Genomic DNA, 16,058 nt, shown 5'->3' on the forward strand with positions numbered 1-16,058 from the left:
GTATAATTATGTTATGATTGTGTTCAAATTGTGAAATAGAAGCTCCAATGCCATTGAGCAATAATGTTACCACAAATCAAAAGATGGAATACAGTAGAAGAATATGGCATCAGAGCAGGGGAATTTTGGTCTTCCTAGACCTCTTTGACATACTCATAGTTTTCAATTGGCTGTAACAGACGCGGTATTATCATGGAATAATTATCTATGATTACATTGACTTTGATGTGTATGGCTACGTATTATCTGAGTAGAGCGGGACACCTACTGGATACTTCGGGTACTGCATTAAACCTGTCTAGGTGGTGTATGTTGAACTCAATTGTTTTTATATGGGCCTATAATTCGGGCTGTTGACATAAAAAGCCCAATCTACCGAATGTCTGCAGTATCTGAATATACATTCTGGTTTAACATTGCATTTGAAATGTATCCAAATATGGTATTATCATCTTGGGTGCCATTGTCATGCTAGGCCAATACATGAATTTGAACTCTACTTGACTTTTTCCACATTCTGTTACGTTACAGCCTTCTTCTAAAATTGATTATATCGTTTTTTCCCCTCACCAATCGGCACACAATACCCCATAATGACGAATCAAAAAAAGGTTTAGAAATTTGTGCACATTTATATAAAAAAATGAAATATCACATTTACATACAGTACAAGTCAAAAGTTTGGACACACCTATTCATTCATGAATTTCTCTTTATCTTTACTATTTTCTACATTAAAACAAAACTATGAAATAACACATATCATGTGGTCACCAAAAAAGGTGTTAAACAAATCAAAATATATTTTATATTTGAGATTCTTCAATGTAGCCACCCTTTGCCTTGGTGACAGCTTTGCACACTCTTGGCATTCTCTCTACCAGCTTCATGAGGTAGTCACCTGGAATGCATTTCAATTAACAGGTGTGTCTGGTTAAAAGTTAATTTGTGGAATTTCTTTCCTTCTTAATGCATTTGAACCAATCAGTTGTGTTGCGACAACGTAGGGTTGGTATACAGATTGTGGCAAGAATAGGTCAAACAAAAGAAGAGAAACGACAGTCCATCATTACTTTAAGACAGGAAGGGCAGTCAATCAGGGAAAAAAATTTGCAGCCGCAAAAATCATCAAGCGCTATGATGAAACTGGCTCTCATGAGGACCGCCAGAGGAAAGGAAGACCCAGAGTTACCTCTGCTACAGAGGATAGGTTCATTGGATTTAATTGCACCTCAGATTGCAGCCCAAATAACTGCTTCACAGACACATCTCAACATTAACTGTTCAAAGGAGACTGCATGAATCAGGCCTTCATGGTCGAATTGCTGCAAGGAACCACTACTAAAGGACACGAATAAGAAGAAGAGACTTGCTTGGGCCAAGAAACATGAGCAATGCACATTATACCAGTGGAAATCTGTCCTTTGGTCTGATGTGTCCAAATTTGAGATTTTTGGTTCTAACCGTTGTGTCTTTCGAGACGCAGAGTAGGTGAACGGAGGTTCTCCGCATGTGTGGTTCCCACCGTGAAGCATGGAGGAGGTGGTGTGATGGTGTGGGGGTGCTTTGCTGGTGACACGGTCCGTGATTTATTTAGAATTCAAGGCACACTTAACCAGCATGGCTACCACAGCATTTTGCGCCATCTCATCTGGTTTGCGCTCAGTGGGACTAGCATTTGTTTTTCAACAGAACAATGACTCAACACACCTCCAGGCTGTGTAAGGGCTATTTGACCAAGAAGGAGAGTGATGGAGTGCTGCATCAGATGACCTGGCCTCCACAATCACCGACCTCAACCCAATTGAAATGGTTTGGGATGAGTTGGACCAATTTGTGAAGTAAAAGCAGCCAACAAGTGCTCAGTATATGTGCGAACTCCTTCAAGACTGTTGGGAAAGCATTCCAGGTGAAGCTGGTTGAAAGAATGCCAAGAGTGTGCAAAGCTGTCGTCAAGGCAAAGGGTGGCTACTTTGAAAAATCTCAAATATAGAATATATTTTCCACTCCCGCGCTGTCTTGGCTGTGTGCTTAGGGTCGTTGTCCTGTTGGAAGGTGAACCTTCACCCCAGTCTGAGGTCCTGAGTGCTCTGGAGCAGGTTTTCATCAAGGATCTCTGTACTTTGCTCTGTTCATCTTTCCCTCGATCCTGACTAGTCTCCCAGTCCCTGCCGCTGAAAAACATCCCCACAGCATGCTGCCACCACCATGCTTCACCGTAGGGATGGTGCCAGGTTTCCTCCAGATGTGACGCTTGGCATTCAGGCCAAAGAGTTCAATCTTGGTTTAATCAGACCAGAGAATCTTGTTTCTCCTTTAGGTGCCTTTTGGAAAACTCAAATTGGGCTGTCATGTGCCTTTTACTGAGGAGTGGCTTCCATCTGGCCACTCTACAATAAAAGCCTGATTGGTGGAGTAAATTTCATATGAAATTCTTATGAATTTCTGTGATCTTTTATTTTAGCTCATGAAACATGGGACCAACACTTTACATATTGTGTTTATATTGCGGTTGCGATTGGATTTACATGAGCCAACCACAAGATGTCGCCAGCACCACAAATAACAGTTGCACTGCCTACGTGGCAGGATCTGTCGTCATTAACTGTGCAGCATCTCAGCTCACACAATGCCTGTGTGAAATACCGAGATAGGTGAGAACAAATTCCCATCCACCATGTTGATGCTACCTGTCCTGTGTTTTCAGAGCAGTACAAATTAAGGAGAGGAGACAAAGAGAGAAGGCCACTATAAGACTATTGGGATGTATCCCACCCCTTGAGTGATAATCCCTCATTCCCAGACCCTGGCCTATGAGGTCCGGAATACTGCTGCTTTTCTCTTTAACTGATAATGAATTGCACCCATATGGTGTCCCAGATCTAAACCCGTCCAAAATTAGAGGGGAAGAATGAAAAGAAGCAGTAGAACTGGCTTCGAGGTCCAAATTTGGATTTGAGGACCGTATATCATCTATAGTATACTGCTATTATGTATTGTCTGTCTGTGAGAACCAGTTCTGATAAGCCTTGAGTGCCAATGCCATTAAAACGGACAGATGGAGTGGGGGATGAGAGGGGGAGAAGTGGGTGGGAGAAGGGGAGGATAAATGTGCTTATTGTTTTGTTAAAAAAGTTGAAACATGATTTTCTTCAAGAAAACTGGATAGCCTAAATAACATTAAAGGGATAGTTCACCCATATGATAAAATGACATATTGGTTTCCTTATCTTGTAAGCAGTCTTTGGACAAGGTATGACAGCAATCCACGCTTTATCGTCCATAAGTAACTTTGTTGAGTTACACAATAAATCTTTAGATACTGAGGCAAACAGCAGGGCTGTGGAGTGAACCCGGGTCGCTAGCGTGAAAGGTAAGCACCCTATACATCGTGCCAATAACGTTAATCCACTTTGTGAGAATTGTAACATGGTTCATATAGGGAGGATCCCTACACTGCCCCTTTCCGAACGGGGAAAGCAAGTCCCCAAGCTTCAACTAGTCAGTCCCCTAACATGCCCGCTATCCCACTTCTGACACCAATGTAGCAAACTACGGGGCAAGGAAGTGAATCTGGGTTGCTGGCGTGAAACTTAAACATCCTACGCATCGGGCCAATAGGGTTAACCCACTTGGTCGGAGATGTAATGTCGCTCATATAGCGCGGATCGCTACAATACTTTAGGATGATGTGGACATGAAGCGCAAAAATGCTAACGTCCTCTACTATTGACTTTGTGCCACAAATGCTAAAAAGTTAGCATTTGAAACAGTGGCCAGGTAAAACAATATATGTCCAGGTCTATAATGAGGGCCAGGCTGTTGAAATGCCCAGTTGATTATCTAAATAGTCTTGTAAAACTCTGTGTATTGATGGTCCTTTTGAAGGGAGGGGGGGGGGGGGGTCATTGATATCGATACCCAGAGTGAAAGAGCTGTGAACTCACCTGTGATTGCTCAGGTCTACCACAACCTCTCCTACTGGGCGCGTTCCTCTGCCCAGGCGTTGCTGACGCCTGCCAGATCTTATGAAGCCTGGATAGGTATTTTACGTATCAGCTAACCACATCACATGTTATAGGAATCTGTCAGTCGATAGCACAGTCGATGACGTGGCACGCAACCATTGGTTGATTCATGCAACGTCTGAGCAGGGGAACGCGACCGCGCCACAGCAAGCAGGTACCACAGCATTTTAGGCAGCAATTGTTAAAAATGTGATGGTGCATAAAGTGGGATGGGATACAGCACGCCCAGGGGAGGACCAAGAGATTGAACTCAAATGTCTATTCAGGGCTGCGTTTAGTACGACAAAACGGTGCGCAACGTTCAATTAAACGGAACTGTTCTAAATGATCAGTTGAAAAACGGGGGGTTGGGTTGTGGGTTGAACGTTTTGGGGAAACGTTTCGTTCAGTATAAACAGTCACGCAACGTAGCAAACGTTTAAACAAACTGAACGCACCCCTGGACTGGGCTCCTATCCAGTGTTTCCAGATTGACAGTGAGGGCAAACACCAGTGGACAATATTTAGGGGAGAACGGCTAATAATGGCCGGACAGGAGCAAATGGAATGGCATAAAATACATGGAAACTATGTTTTTGCTGTATTTGATACCGTTCAAATTATTCCGCCCCAGCATTACCACAAGCCTCCTGTTGCAAACACTTATGCATAATGTCTCGTGGGCAGATTCTACGTGTAATTCCGCGATAATGTACTTCTGGGTAACTGAGATTACTGTTTGCAGGAGAAGGGTGTATTCATAAATCGGATTCCGTAGCAAAACATTGTCGGTTGCAAAATGTTTTACAACTGAACCCGTTTATCCAAACGGAAAACGTTTTGCAACGGAAACATGAGATTCTATTCTTTTCGACAAATTCAGATAGGTCACTCTTGTTTCTTTCCGTTTGCTTCCTCGCGTAAACGGTTTCTGTTGCAAAACGTTTTGCTACAGACCAAACGTTTTGCTACGGATTCCGATGAATGAATTCACCCCTGGATTCAGAAATGGCATCAGTGAAGCTGGAAGACTACAGTCTAACACTCAGAATGAATGTCAACATTAAAGATGAAGAAGAGAAAGAGAAGATTGGGAAATCTGTTTATCATGGTAAGAGCAGATGGTTCTAACCAGATGGTTTATCATCATAAGTTATACATCCAGAAGTGACGATGACCCAGTCTAGTACAAACCAAAGCAGAATGTTTATAAACAAAGCCTTTCTGGTAGCTCGGGAAGAGAATCGGAAAGCTGAACTCGAGAACCCATAATAAACAATGCAGACCACCGCCGTACTAGCTTATCTAATGAATATACTCCGTTTATATAAAATCACCAACACCACTTTCTTGCTATAAATCACTATTTTCTAGGTTGGTAGCTAGTTAGATAGTTTGCTTCGTTCATGGAGGAAATGGAATTCTAGCTAGCATTGCAGCTGACCTAAATACAGTAGATGACCAGCGCGAGCTAACGTTAGCTTCTTCTCCAGTGAGGTGCAACGCCGGTTGGCGTCCAATATATGCTGCATTACCGCCACCAACTAGACCGGGTATAAATCCCTTATACTTTACGCAACAACAACAAAACATGATACAAGTATAAAAACGACCCTGCCATCTAACCCTACACTCATTAATAACTCAATTCCACGATTTAACCCTATCTGTTCCTAGCCCAGGCCAACGGAGGACGAGAGACCACCACTCAACACACCCTGTAACTCTTCTGAAGTCAAATCTCCTTCACCCAAATACTTCTCTGCGGCTGCCACCACAACCTATATTTTCTGCGATTTTACGTTCCATCCCTGCGGTACAGTTGACAACCATTGCTATAAACGCTAAGAAGCCAAACTTATATCACTCGTTGGTCTATACCTCTGCTGACACAGATCTCCTACTCACACGGATCCCTCACCTTTGACCCATCCTCACCTTTGACCCATCCTCCTTTATTTTCTTCACTGCCTCAGCATACGACACAATCTGCACTACTCTAACCCTGGTAACCTCAACCTGCCTCTCTCGCACCGGACACTTCTCATCCTCAGCACCATAGGCACACCTACATTTAACACATAGCGCTTCTTTCCACAATACTACGTATTCCTTTGTCTCACGCCCTTCTGCACACTTCTCACACCTAGGAACCTACCTCCCACACACTGCTGCCACATGCCCATAAGCTCATACGGGATAACTGAAATATCCTAACATCACTTTGTAGGGCAAAGACTCAGCATCAAAACTCACGCCACTCTGTCTGCGTCGCACCAAACGACGAGCATCACAAACACCGGGAATCTTCCCCTTCATCTGGTCCACCTTCACATTTACCGCTACCCCAGCAATCACTCCTTTCAATGGCACCATGTTCTTGAGGGAAAAACAAGTCACCGCTCTTGTCCCCATTTGTGTGGCGCGGAGTGCCCGCCCCCTGTGACGGACAGAAACACAAACAATTATTACAAACCCACCTCTGGTTACCTTCACTGACTCCACAGCACCCAATTATGTTTTCACCCAACCTGAAACCACATGTTGATCAGCCAAAAGGCGGGTGTCTACTTTCTCCAAAAATAACAGACTCATCTTTATCCTGACCATCAGTGCAAGGCTCGGGCTCCAATAACCTCACCAAACCTGCCACCTTTGGTAATTCACCCTAATTAAAAAAAATGTAATAAAACCTTTACTTAACAAGGAAGAGCCCACTGAGACCCAGAGTCTCTTTTTCAAGGGAGATCTGCCAAGAAGGCAGCAACAATCAATACTTTACAGAATTCAAACATACAACAATACAATTCAACAACATGATCCAGCCTAAAAAAAAAAGCATTTACACTCCTCTGTAACGGAGTCTTCCATCAAATTTAAATTCATTCAGTGGCACTAACATATCTAGATGAAGGATGGATTGTGGTCTATTCCATGTCTCTGGTGCACAAGACGAGAAGGCAGTCTTGCCTAATACTGTAAATGTCCGGTAGACTTTAAAGTAGGAACCACCTAGCAGTCCGGGTATGGTAACTGCTGGTGGTGAAGGAGACCAGACTTCAGAGGTAAAGAGGGAGTTTACCCAAAAGGGTAAACACATACAAAATGTAGCTTTCTGCGCATACAAAGTGAGGTCCAACCCACCATTTGGTACAAGGTGCAATGGTGGGTGAGTGACTTAGCATTTGTAATAAAGCGCAAGGCTGCATGATAAACAGAGTCCAGTCTCTGTAGAACAGAGGAGGCTGCATGCATATACAACAAGTCACCATAATCAATGAGAGAAAAGTGGCCTGAACAAGTTTCTTTCTAGCCATAAGCGGGAAGCAAGCCTTATTACGAAAATAAAAACCCAATTTCAATTTTAAGCGTCCACACAAGATTATCCATATGAACTTTAAAGGACAACTTGTCATCCAACCATATACCTAGGTATTTGTCGGATGACACTTTTTCAATGGATAAGCCACCAGATGTGACGATGCTAACCTTCTCTGGCTGATTGCGAGCTCTGGTAAAGGTCAATCATGTTGTTTGCTGTACATTCAAGACCAGTTTAAGACCGTAAAGGGAGGCCCATGTTGACTCCAATGCTTCCCACAGTGTCAAGTTGGCTGGATGTCCTTTGGGTGGCGGACCATTCTTGATACACACGGGAAACTGTTGAGCGTGAAAAACCCAGCAACGTTGCAGTTTGACACACTCAAACCTACTAACATACCTCTTTCAAAGCCACTTAAATATTTTGTCTTGCCCAAATTGATTTAACCAGTCTCCTCCGCCAAATCTACACTGATTGAAGTGGATTTAACAGGTGACATCAATAAGGGATCATAGCGTTCACCTTGATTCACCTGGTCAGTCTGTCATAGAAAGAGCAGGTGTTCCTAATGTTTTGTACACTCAGTGTATATCACACTAACTGACTTGTTCTTTGGATGTTGTTCACACAGGAGACCGTGTTGAGACACTTTTGTGTCCTATTGTTTGTTTCTCACTGTGAGAGAACTGTGCAGAAGAAAGGGAGTGTTATTGATTGTTAGCCTCTTTACTTTACTGATCAGTATGCACCTTGTCAGTTTTGGTGTGTTTTGTTAGCTTATATATATTGCGAAGATATTTACATTTCCTTGGATTGGCCCTTAGAGTTGAATAGCCTCGATGAGCCTTCACACATTAGAAATAAGCAGGCCAGAGCTAGCTGTTATTGGGCAGTTTCCCATTGAAGAAAATTGTCATGGTTCCTGTCTGCGTAAGTGGGCATTCTCTCTCACGTGACCATCTTGAGCATATGCTTTCCCACGTCAGATCACAGCTCACGCGAAAGAGAGACCGCATACTTACAGACAGGAACCATGACCATTTCTTTCATTGGGGGGAAAAAAACATTTATGCGACATCTTCATTTATTCACCATCTTTGATATACAGTGCATTCGGAAAGTATTCAGACCCCTTGACTTTTTACAAATTTTGTTACGTTGCAGCCTAGTTCTTAAATGGATGAAATTGTATTTTTCCCCTCATCAACCTACACACAATACCCCATAATGTTGAATCAAAAACAGGTTTAGACATTTGTGCAAATTTATAAAAATAAAAACATTTACATAAGTATTCAGACCTTTTACTCAGTACTTTGTTGAAGCATCTTTGGCAGCGATTACAGCGTCGAGTCTTCTTGGGTATGACGCTACAAGCTTGGCACACCTGTATTTGGGGAGTTTCTCCCATTCCTCTCTGCAGATCCTCTCAAGCTCTGTCAGGTTGGATGGGGAGCTTCGCTGCACAGCTATTTTCAAATCACATTTTATCGGTCGCATACAGGTGATTAGCAGATGTTTTTGCGGGTGTAGCGAAATGCTTGTGCTTCAGGCTCCGACAGTGCAGCAATATCTAACAAGAAATATCTAACAAATTACACAACATATACCCAATACACACAATTCTAAGTAGGAAGGAAGACTACATACATATGGACGAGCAATGTCAGAGCGGAACTGACTAAGATACCATAGAATAGTATAAAATACAGTAGATACATATGAGATGAGAAATGCAAGATCACTTAGTGAGCTGATAAAATACAGTACTAGTGAATTAGATCAAATTAAGAAAATGCAAGAAATGGCCCTGCCTGTACTTCAAACAACATGATCAACACGGGTTGATTAGGATTCCAACCTTCTCTCAGACAGCTAGTTAGTTACAAGCCACAGCAGGTACAAGCTGCAGCTAGCACCGACTTGTATGTCATCCTGCCTTTGAGCTCGTCTGTGGGTACGTCCCAAATGGCACCCTATTAAAAGTAGTGCACGACAATAAAGGGAATGCGGTGCCAATTGAGATACACACCCGTACCTCTGTTTTAGCTGCCATGTCGTCACAGAGAGACCACCAACACCAGACAATAGGATTCAGACCAGGGTTCAAATACATGTGTATTGAAGAATTTGTTATTTAAATACATATATTCAGTGTTTTTGAGAATGTCCTATTAATGCAAGGCTGCCGAATCAACTACTTCTACAGAAGTATTTGAAAATATTTGAACATATTTTGAAATACTTATTTCTAAAAACTGAACTGGGTCAAATGCATGGGATTGAAGCGCCTTTGAATGGGGTATAGTAGTAGGTGACGGGCACAACGGTTTGAGTGTGTCAAGAACTGCAACGCTGCTGGGTTTTTCACTCTCAACAGCTTCCCATGTGTGTCAAGAATGTTCCACGGCCCAAAGGACATCCAGCCAACTCGACACAACTGTGGGAAGCATTGGAGTCAACACGGGCCAGCATCCCTGTGGAATGCATTCGACACATTGTAGAGTCCAAGCCCTAACGAATCGAAGCTGTTTAGAGGGCAAAATGGGGTGCAACTCAATCTTAGAAACGTGTTCCTAATGTTTTGTGCACTGTATGTGCACAAACATTCCCTCTTGAATGCAACTGACACGAGGTCCAGCTGGCTTGCGATCTTGTTTCTTCTGTACTCAAACCTTCAAAATGTAGGCTTTAAATTTTTTTTAAAAATCCTACGAATGATTCACTCCCTCTCGAACACCTACGCACATTTTGAAGTGAAATAAAGCTAGCCAGGTTTCCGTGTACAAATCTTTATTTGCTTAACACAAAACTATCGCCATTTGCCTTGGCTCTGATAAATATAACACTTGTGTTTTGTGAGAGAAAAACTAACTGCAGTGATGAATCTGAGGGATAAAAACATGCATTCAGTGTGTGGACGACTCAACTGTTATCAATACTGTTTAAGATAAATCAGTCATTCATGATTACAGTGCCAACAGTGATGATGTGTGAGTTACTTCCGGATCCTATCAATTTAATGCAATAATTAGATGGAATTCCTCTCTTCCAGGACAACAGAGCTCCTGACAAACAGTTTAGCTCAGACGTAAGACAATCTCTCTCCCCTAACACGATTCTTATTAATACTTTTAATGTATACATTTTTTGTTAGTACTGCCATGTCAATATAAATCTCTGTCTGACTGTTGCTAATAGCTGTTAAAGGGCAGAGAGGATATATTCCTGTTTCAAGACATATCAAGTAGAGGTCAATCAAGAGCATCTCAGCATGTTCATAGAAAACCACTATGACTAAGAAAATAGCAATCAAAGTTCATTGGGACTTATTTATACAGCCTAACACAAAACCATGCACTTAACATGGAGATATTGTACATTGCACAGTTTGGGGGTTAGTGTTAACCCTCACGGTGTAGTCAAATAGGCACAAACAATACTACTGCAATACAACCTTACTCCTTATAGCTTTACATCCTTACTAACTCATATCCATTTTACACACAGATAATAATTTTAGAAGAGTCAGAAGGGATGGAGCGTAGGGTACAGGGGTTGCCAATTGGAGCCTACTAGGGTACAGGAGACCCGATCTCGAGCGGGTCATCATAGTAGGTTGGCTGAATCTACACAGAGGGGATGTGTCCATCGGCTGCCAGTCTGTGTCCTACAAGGTCTTCCCCCTCTGATTGGCCATCTTCATTTCCCCCAGAGTGGCAGTAAAAGCCCACCTTCTCCTCCATGTAGAAGAGCACTCCTCCCTGGGACAGAAATGCAGCAGGATGCACAGATGTCACATTTATTATGCTCCCCGTCTGTGTTACGCTTTCCTTTTATTTATATCCCAAGGGACACGTGGTAAAGGGAGTTCACAGCACCTTAATAACCAATAATATTGCTTCATAAGTGAAAGAAGATAAATACAGGTGGAAAGAATTCTAACAGTATGAAGTAATATTTCCGTATCATAAAGCTGACTACAAACACTGGTTTCATATTATACTCAAATATTATTTGCCCATCAATGTTTCAGCAATGTTATATACACACACACAAAATGAAAGACTAAATTATCTGTTCAATGTTACATCTATAATTCAATAACTACAGAGCATAAGAGGCTGACTTCTTGCAATACAGCTATACAGAATTCTTACTATAAAACGTGTTAATCTGTGTGCGCTGTTTACCATTGTCAGCGATGGGTACCGCGGATGCAGGAGAGGCTCGCCACATCTCCGGCCCGTCCACCGGCTGGGACCAAAATCCGGACACACATCATAACATGTAAATGATGTAGGATAGGAAAACGAGTCCCATGATGGCGAAAAACATCAACATTAAAATGTCCAACATGATGAGAATGCCAGAAACGGAGGATGCAGATGTATCGCAAGAACACACGACGAAGAAATAGGCAGCCTCAACACCGGCGCAGATCGGCGGATTCCGGAAATAGCCGGACCAGAATAATCTCTTCCCTACATGAAACCCCTCCCGTCAGATATGTTGTATAATATTTCACGCGTGGAAGCATACCCGTAGACATTAAAACCAGGGTGGGACATAGCAAAAATAAATATGTCCCTTGTTTAACGCTAAGGGCCCAGTCCCATATACGTTTAAGACATACAATCTGCGTTCAGCAAACTCGTAGTCATATAGCCAAGTAATCACAACGAATGAGGAAGCATTTTTCACTGAAGGAAGCAAATAATACTGGACGCTACTGAGTAAAAATGACATTTTATTGAATCTGTAGAATGTTTAAGTACAATTCGAAGTGCTGTAACAGGGCAACATTATGCTTTTCTCAGGTCCTTAAATTCAACTGGAGTCTGTTTTTTTTAAAGAATGTCAATATATGCATGTTAAAAAATAGGAATAACAAAACAAAATCATTTTTTTGATGGATGCACAACATCGGTCTGAATGCTAGGTCAGTGTTTGGTTGATGTGATTTTATATACCAGTATCATACAAAAGCAGGGAATGATTGATTCATCAGAAGCATAGGATATAGGAGTCTTTAATTGGGGTAGAAGGTTGGAGGACTCTTGGCCATAGGACTGATAGGACCACATTGGGGGAGGAGAACAAGGTGATGATATGAGATATGATACAGCAGAGTTCAGGAGTGATACCAAAGCCGAGGAGCATATTGGTCTCCTGGCAGATTCAACTTCTTTCCTTGCTCCCCCTCTCTCAGGTTGGGGGGGGGGGGGGGGGTAGTAGTATGTGTTAACAGCATCTCTCCCCCTCCCCTAACCCCATCCAACCCAATACAGACTATAACATGGTACAGTAAATGTCTATGCCTTGCCACTGTGGTCTATCATCACTCCAGTCACACAAACACCATTGTCTCGTCTTTGGCCACTTCGGATTCGTTTCCCGCCAATCAACCATCACCGTCATTCACCTCCCTCCTAAGTCTACCTAGCAACTAAAACAAATCCACATCACTTCAATGCGAAGGGAAAAACAGCTGTGGCAGCCAACGTGGGCTTGGTTTATTCCCCATCTGTAAAACACACCAAAGCCTCCAAGTAGCCAAGGCAATTTTCTTTTGAGAGGCATCGACTTCAGATACTGTACAAGGCAATCCAAATTCATAAAAACTCAGAGAGCACTCTATTCACTTCAAGCCAAACTGCCTCTTCTTCCTCCTCACTCTTTATTCGGTTACTGAAGCAAAAACAATGAGACTTCCAATAGCTCGGCCCCAAAACTGCCCTTCATACAGTGTATGAGTTTAAAAACGTCCAGTTGTCACAAGTAAAGAGGTCTTAGATGCTAAATGCAGGCCTAGACTTACCTTTAAATCTGCATGGCAATCTGATTATCTAGTCAGGTTGAGGTGTGCGTTGTGTTCATTCCAATTCATTTAAAACATTGTTATAACTCATCACATTCCAAAAGTTGAAGACAAAAATGATATGAACGGTCAACACCTACTTATTGTCCAACACGTTCCACCACACGGGTATTCAAATGGGTAGTGTTTACCCTTTATACTGCCCCTCACCTCATTAAATCAAATCATTCCACACTACATCTTTAGTCTGCAGGCAAAGCCCCTTCCCCCAGCACCATGACCTATAACCCAAAACAACTGTACAATATCATCAAACTACTTGGGGAGAGTATTGTTTTCATAAAAGGTGAACATTACTTTCAATCCCATGTTGTCCCCCTCATCTGTGACCGTCACAGTGAAGAGAAAGAAACAGTAGGGTGGGAAAGAGAGAAGTAACAGAGGTCAAGGAGGAAGTAGAGTTCACCCTCTACTGAAACCACGTCCCTCTCCAAGCCTCACGCGGTCCCTTAGGACATGGAATGTACAACGATCGTGGTCACTGGAATTATCTGCCCATGATAGGACAGCCAGACGGATCTCGTAGCTACTACTATGACAGTTAAGTCATTGTTGCATAACATTTCTACGTTTTCCGTGCAACAAAGGAACACAGGTTCGCCACTATATTTGGTAGGGAAAGTCCGCCCGTAGAGTGTCAGAAATATCTCTAACGCAGGTGAGAGGGCGGGCCTAATGTTACTACGCGCCATGACAACTGCTCATTAATGAGCATGTGAATATTCATGAGCCAGTGGCACTCCAGAACATCGCTGTCCACTTCTCAAGAGTTACAAGGACAAGAGCACTGGGTGAGATAGTCCAGTCACGAGTTTGCACAATAAAACAGGAAAATTGGGTTGACGATTATCTGGCAAAAACATAACCCGGGAGGTTGAAGGTTGATTTACCCCATGAATCTAAATCTGTGGGATTGCTAACCCAGCACACGCACACGTCTAGACAAACTAGCGTGCCTTATTGGCTCATCAATCGAGTTGTCGTTTTATTTCTGAAACGTATTTGATACATTGACATTTTTAGAATAAGCCTCTTACAATAACAAAAAAACAACAAAAAACACAGCATGATATGAAATAGAAACACTAACATTTACCACAGCCTGGATTTCTGACCTCCGTTCAACACTTCTCATAAGGATTGGAATGTTAAACAACCGAACAAAAGAAAAGAAAAAGAAGATTCACAATACAGAATTGTTTTGAGAATTGTGTTTGGCCTTCGCGCTTACGATCGATCAACTCGGATGTTGGTCATCTTGGAATAGGGGGCAGGGCCTGGCCTGATCCCGCCCCCTCTCTCCCCAAACCCCCTCCAACCATAACCATCACGTCACTCATCTTCCTGTAAGACTGTCGGAAGGCATTTGAGGCTGCGAGCGGGAGACAGCAAGAATGAGGAATATCTTCACACCCACTGACTAAGGTGATGACATGATTGTAATTAGATTGTAACCACGTCCCCTAACTAACTCGTCCCTGATCCCTCCTGCACTTAAAATGCCTGAACTTGAGGTACAAGGCATGGGCAGGAGGTGCTCTTCAGTTAAGATAGGATTCCAGTTTAGTTTCAGAACAATACCCACAATGCAGTGCAGGACAGGGTAAGACAGGTGAGGGAACAGATAAGTAATATTGATAAATGCGCATGTGTAGTAATATAGAAATATATAAGACCTCTCTGGTAAGACTGATACTGTAGACTGCTCACTGACTGGCTGATGCGACAACAATGGGGTATTGATGGTTAATGGAATGTACACAAGTCAAATGTTCAAGCTTAGTTCTAACTGCCCAGATACAGTAACATTCTACACTGAGCTTCCAGTTAGGCCAATTTCAGACAGTTTCAAAAATGGGAAAGAAGAAGAAGAAAAAAGAAAAAAAAACTTCTGAAGATGCCACACCCACATTCCAAACTCATTTCCTCAGGACCACATTGGCCTCAGTTCTCTGCCGTCATGGCAACTTGATTGACGAGGTGGGGGAAGGGTTCATATCGTTTTGCGTCATAGTTTGCTGGAATATGAAGTGCTGTAGCTAGGACAGTTGTGATACACTGTATGACCCCTGACATGTGTGTGTATATATATATATATATATATATATATAGATGGAGGTATGATACTTCAGTAAGACTTAAATTCCACTTGGGACAGCACTTAGTGGACCGAAGAATTGGGACAGAGACAGGCAGACACATTTAGACAGACGGCAGCACAGACAGAGACAGACAAGGCAGACAGACAGACATTCAGACAGAGAGACAGAGAGGGAGCCTGTCTATGGGAGGAAAGCAGACCAAGGGTACACCGGGGGAGGTTGGAAGAGGAGATAGGGGAGGAAGATGGGGTCTTATAGGACAGATCTCTTATACACATCTAGATGTGTATAAGAGACAGGGACAGATCAGAGAACGGGTGAAAGAAATAGAAAGCGGCATTAAGATGATGGCACTGGGCTTTTCACTTGCTTCTCTCCCCCCCACTCCCACTTCTCTCTCTCTCAGATCAGATGGCCTCTACATAGTTAGCAGGTAGCATGCCCTGCTGGCCAGTGCGCTCCACACGGCCATACATCCAGCCCTCGTCGATCACCTGCGCGTCTACGATCACGTCTCCCTCCAGGAAGCCCACCTCGTCCTCATCGGCTGCAGCATAGTCATACACTGCCTGGTACCGCTTCTACACACAGAAAGAGAAGGGTTGGGGGGGGGTGTAAAGGGAATAGGAGGGAAAGGAGACGGTATGGAGAAAGGGAGAGAAAGAGAACATGAAGTTCCTATAACACCACATTCAACAGAGACAGGAAGAGTCTCTGCTAACGAGACAAAGCTACAAGGGCGGGTC

General features: G+C 43.0%; 1 protein-coding gene across 1 annotated transcript in view; it reads right to left on the bottom strand.

Annotated features, from left to right (window-relative positions):
* Nucleotides 1-12,062: 12,062 nt before the first annotated feature.
* The window catches only part of LOC111981998 (LIM and SH3 domain protein 1), a 36,424-nt gene continuing 32,428 nt past the window's right edge, over nucleotides 12,063-16,058 (bottom strand). Inside the window, exon 7 of the mRNA XM_024013505.2 lies at nucleotides 12,063-15,893. Within this exon, the coding sequence (XP_023869273.1) occupies nucleotides 15,720-15,893 (174 nt within the window). The 3' untranslated portion in view covers nucleotides 12,063-15,719. The remainder of the gene's footprint in view (nucleotides 15,894-16,058) is intronic.

The sequence above is a fragment of the Salvelinus sp. IW2-2015 genome, linkage group LG20 (genome assembly GCF_002910315.2).
Source record: "Salvelinus sp. IW2-2015 linkage group LG20, ASM291031v2, whole genome shotgun sequence".
Lineage (NCBI taxonomy): Eukaryota > Metazoa > Chordata > Actinopteri > Salmoniformes > Salmonidae > Salvelinus > Salvelinus sp. IW2-2015.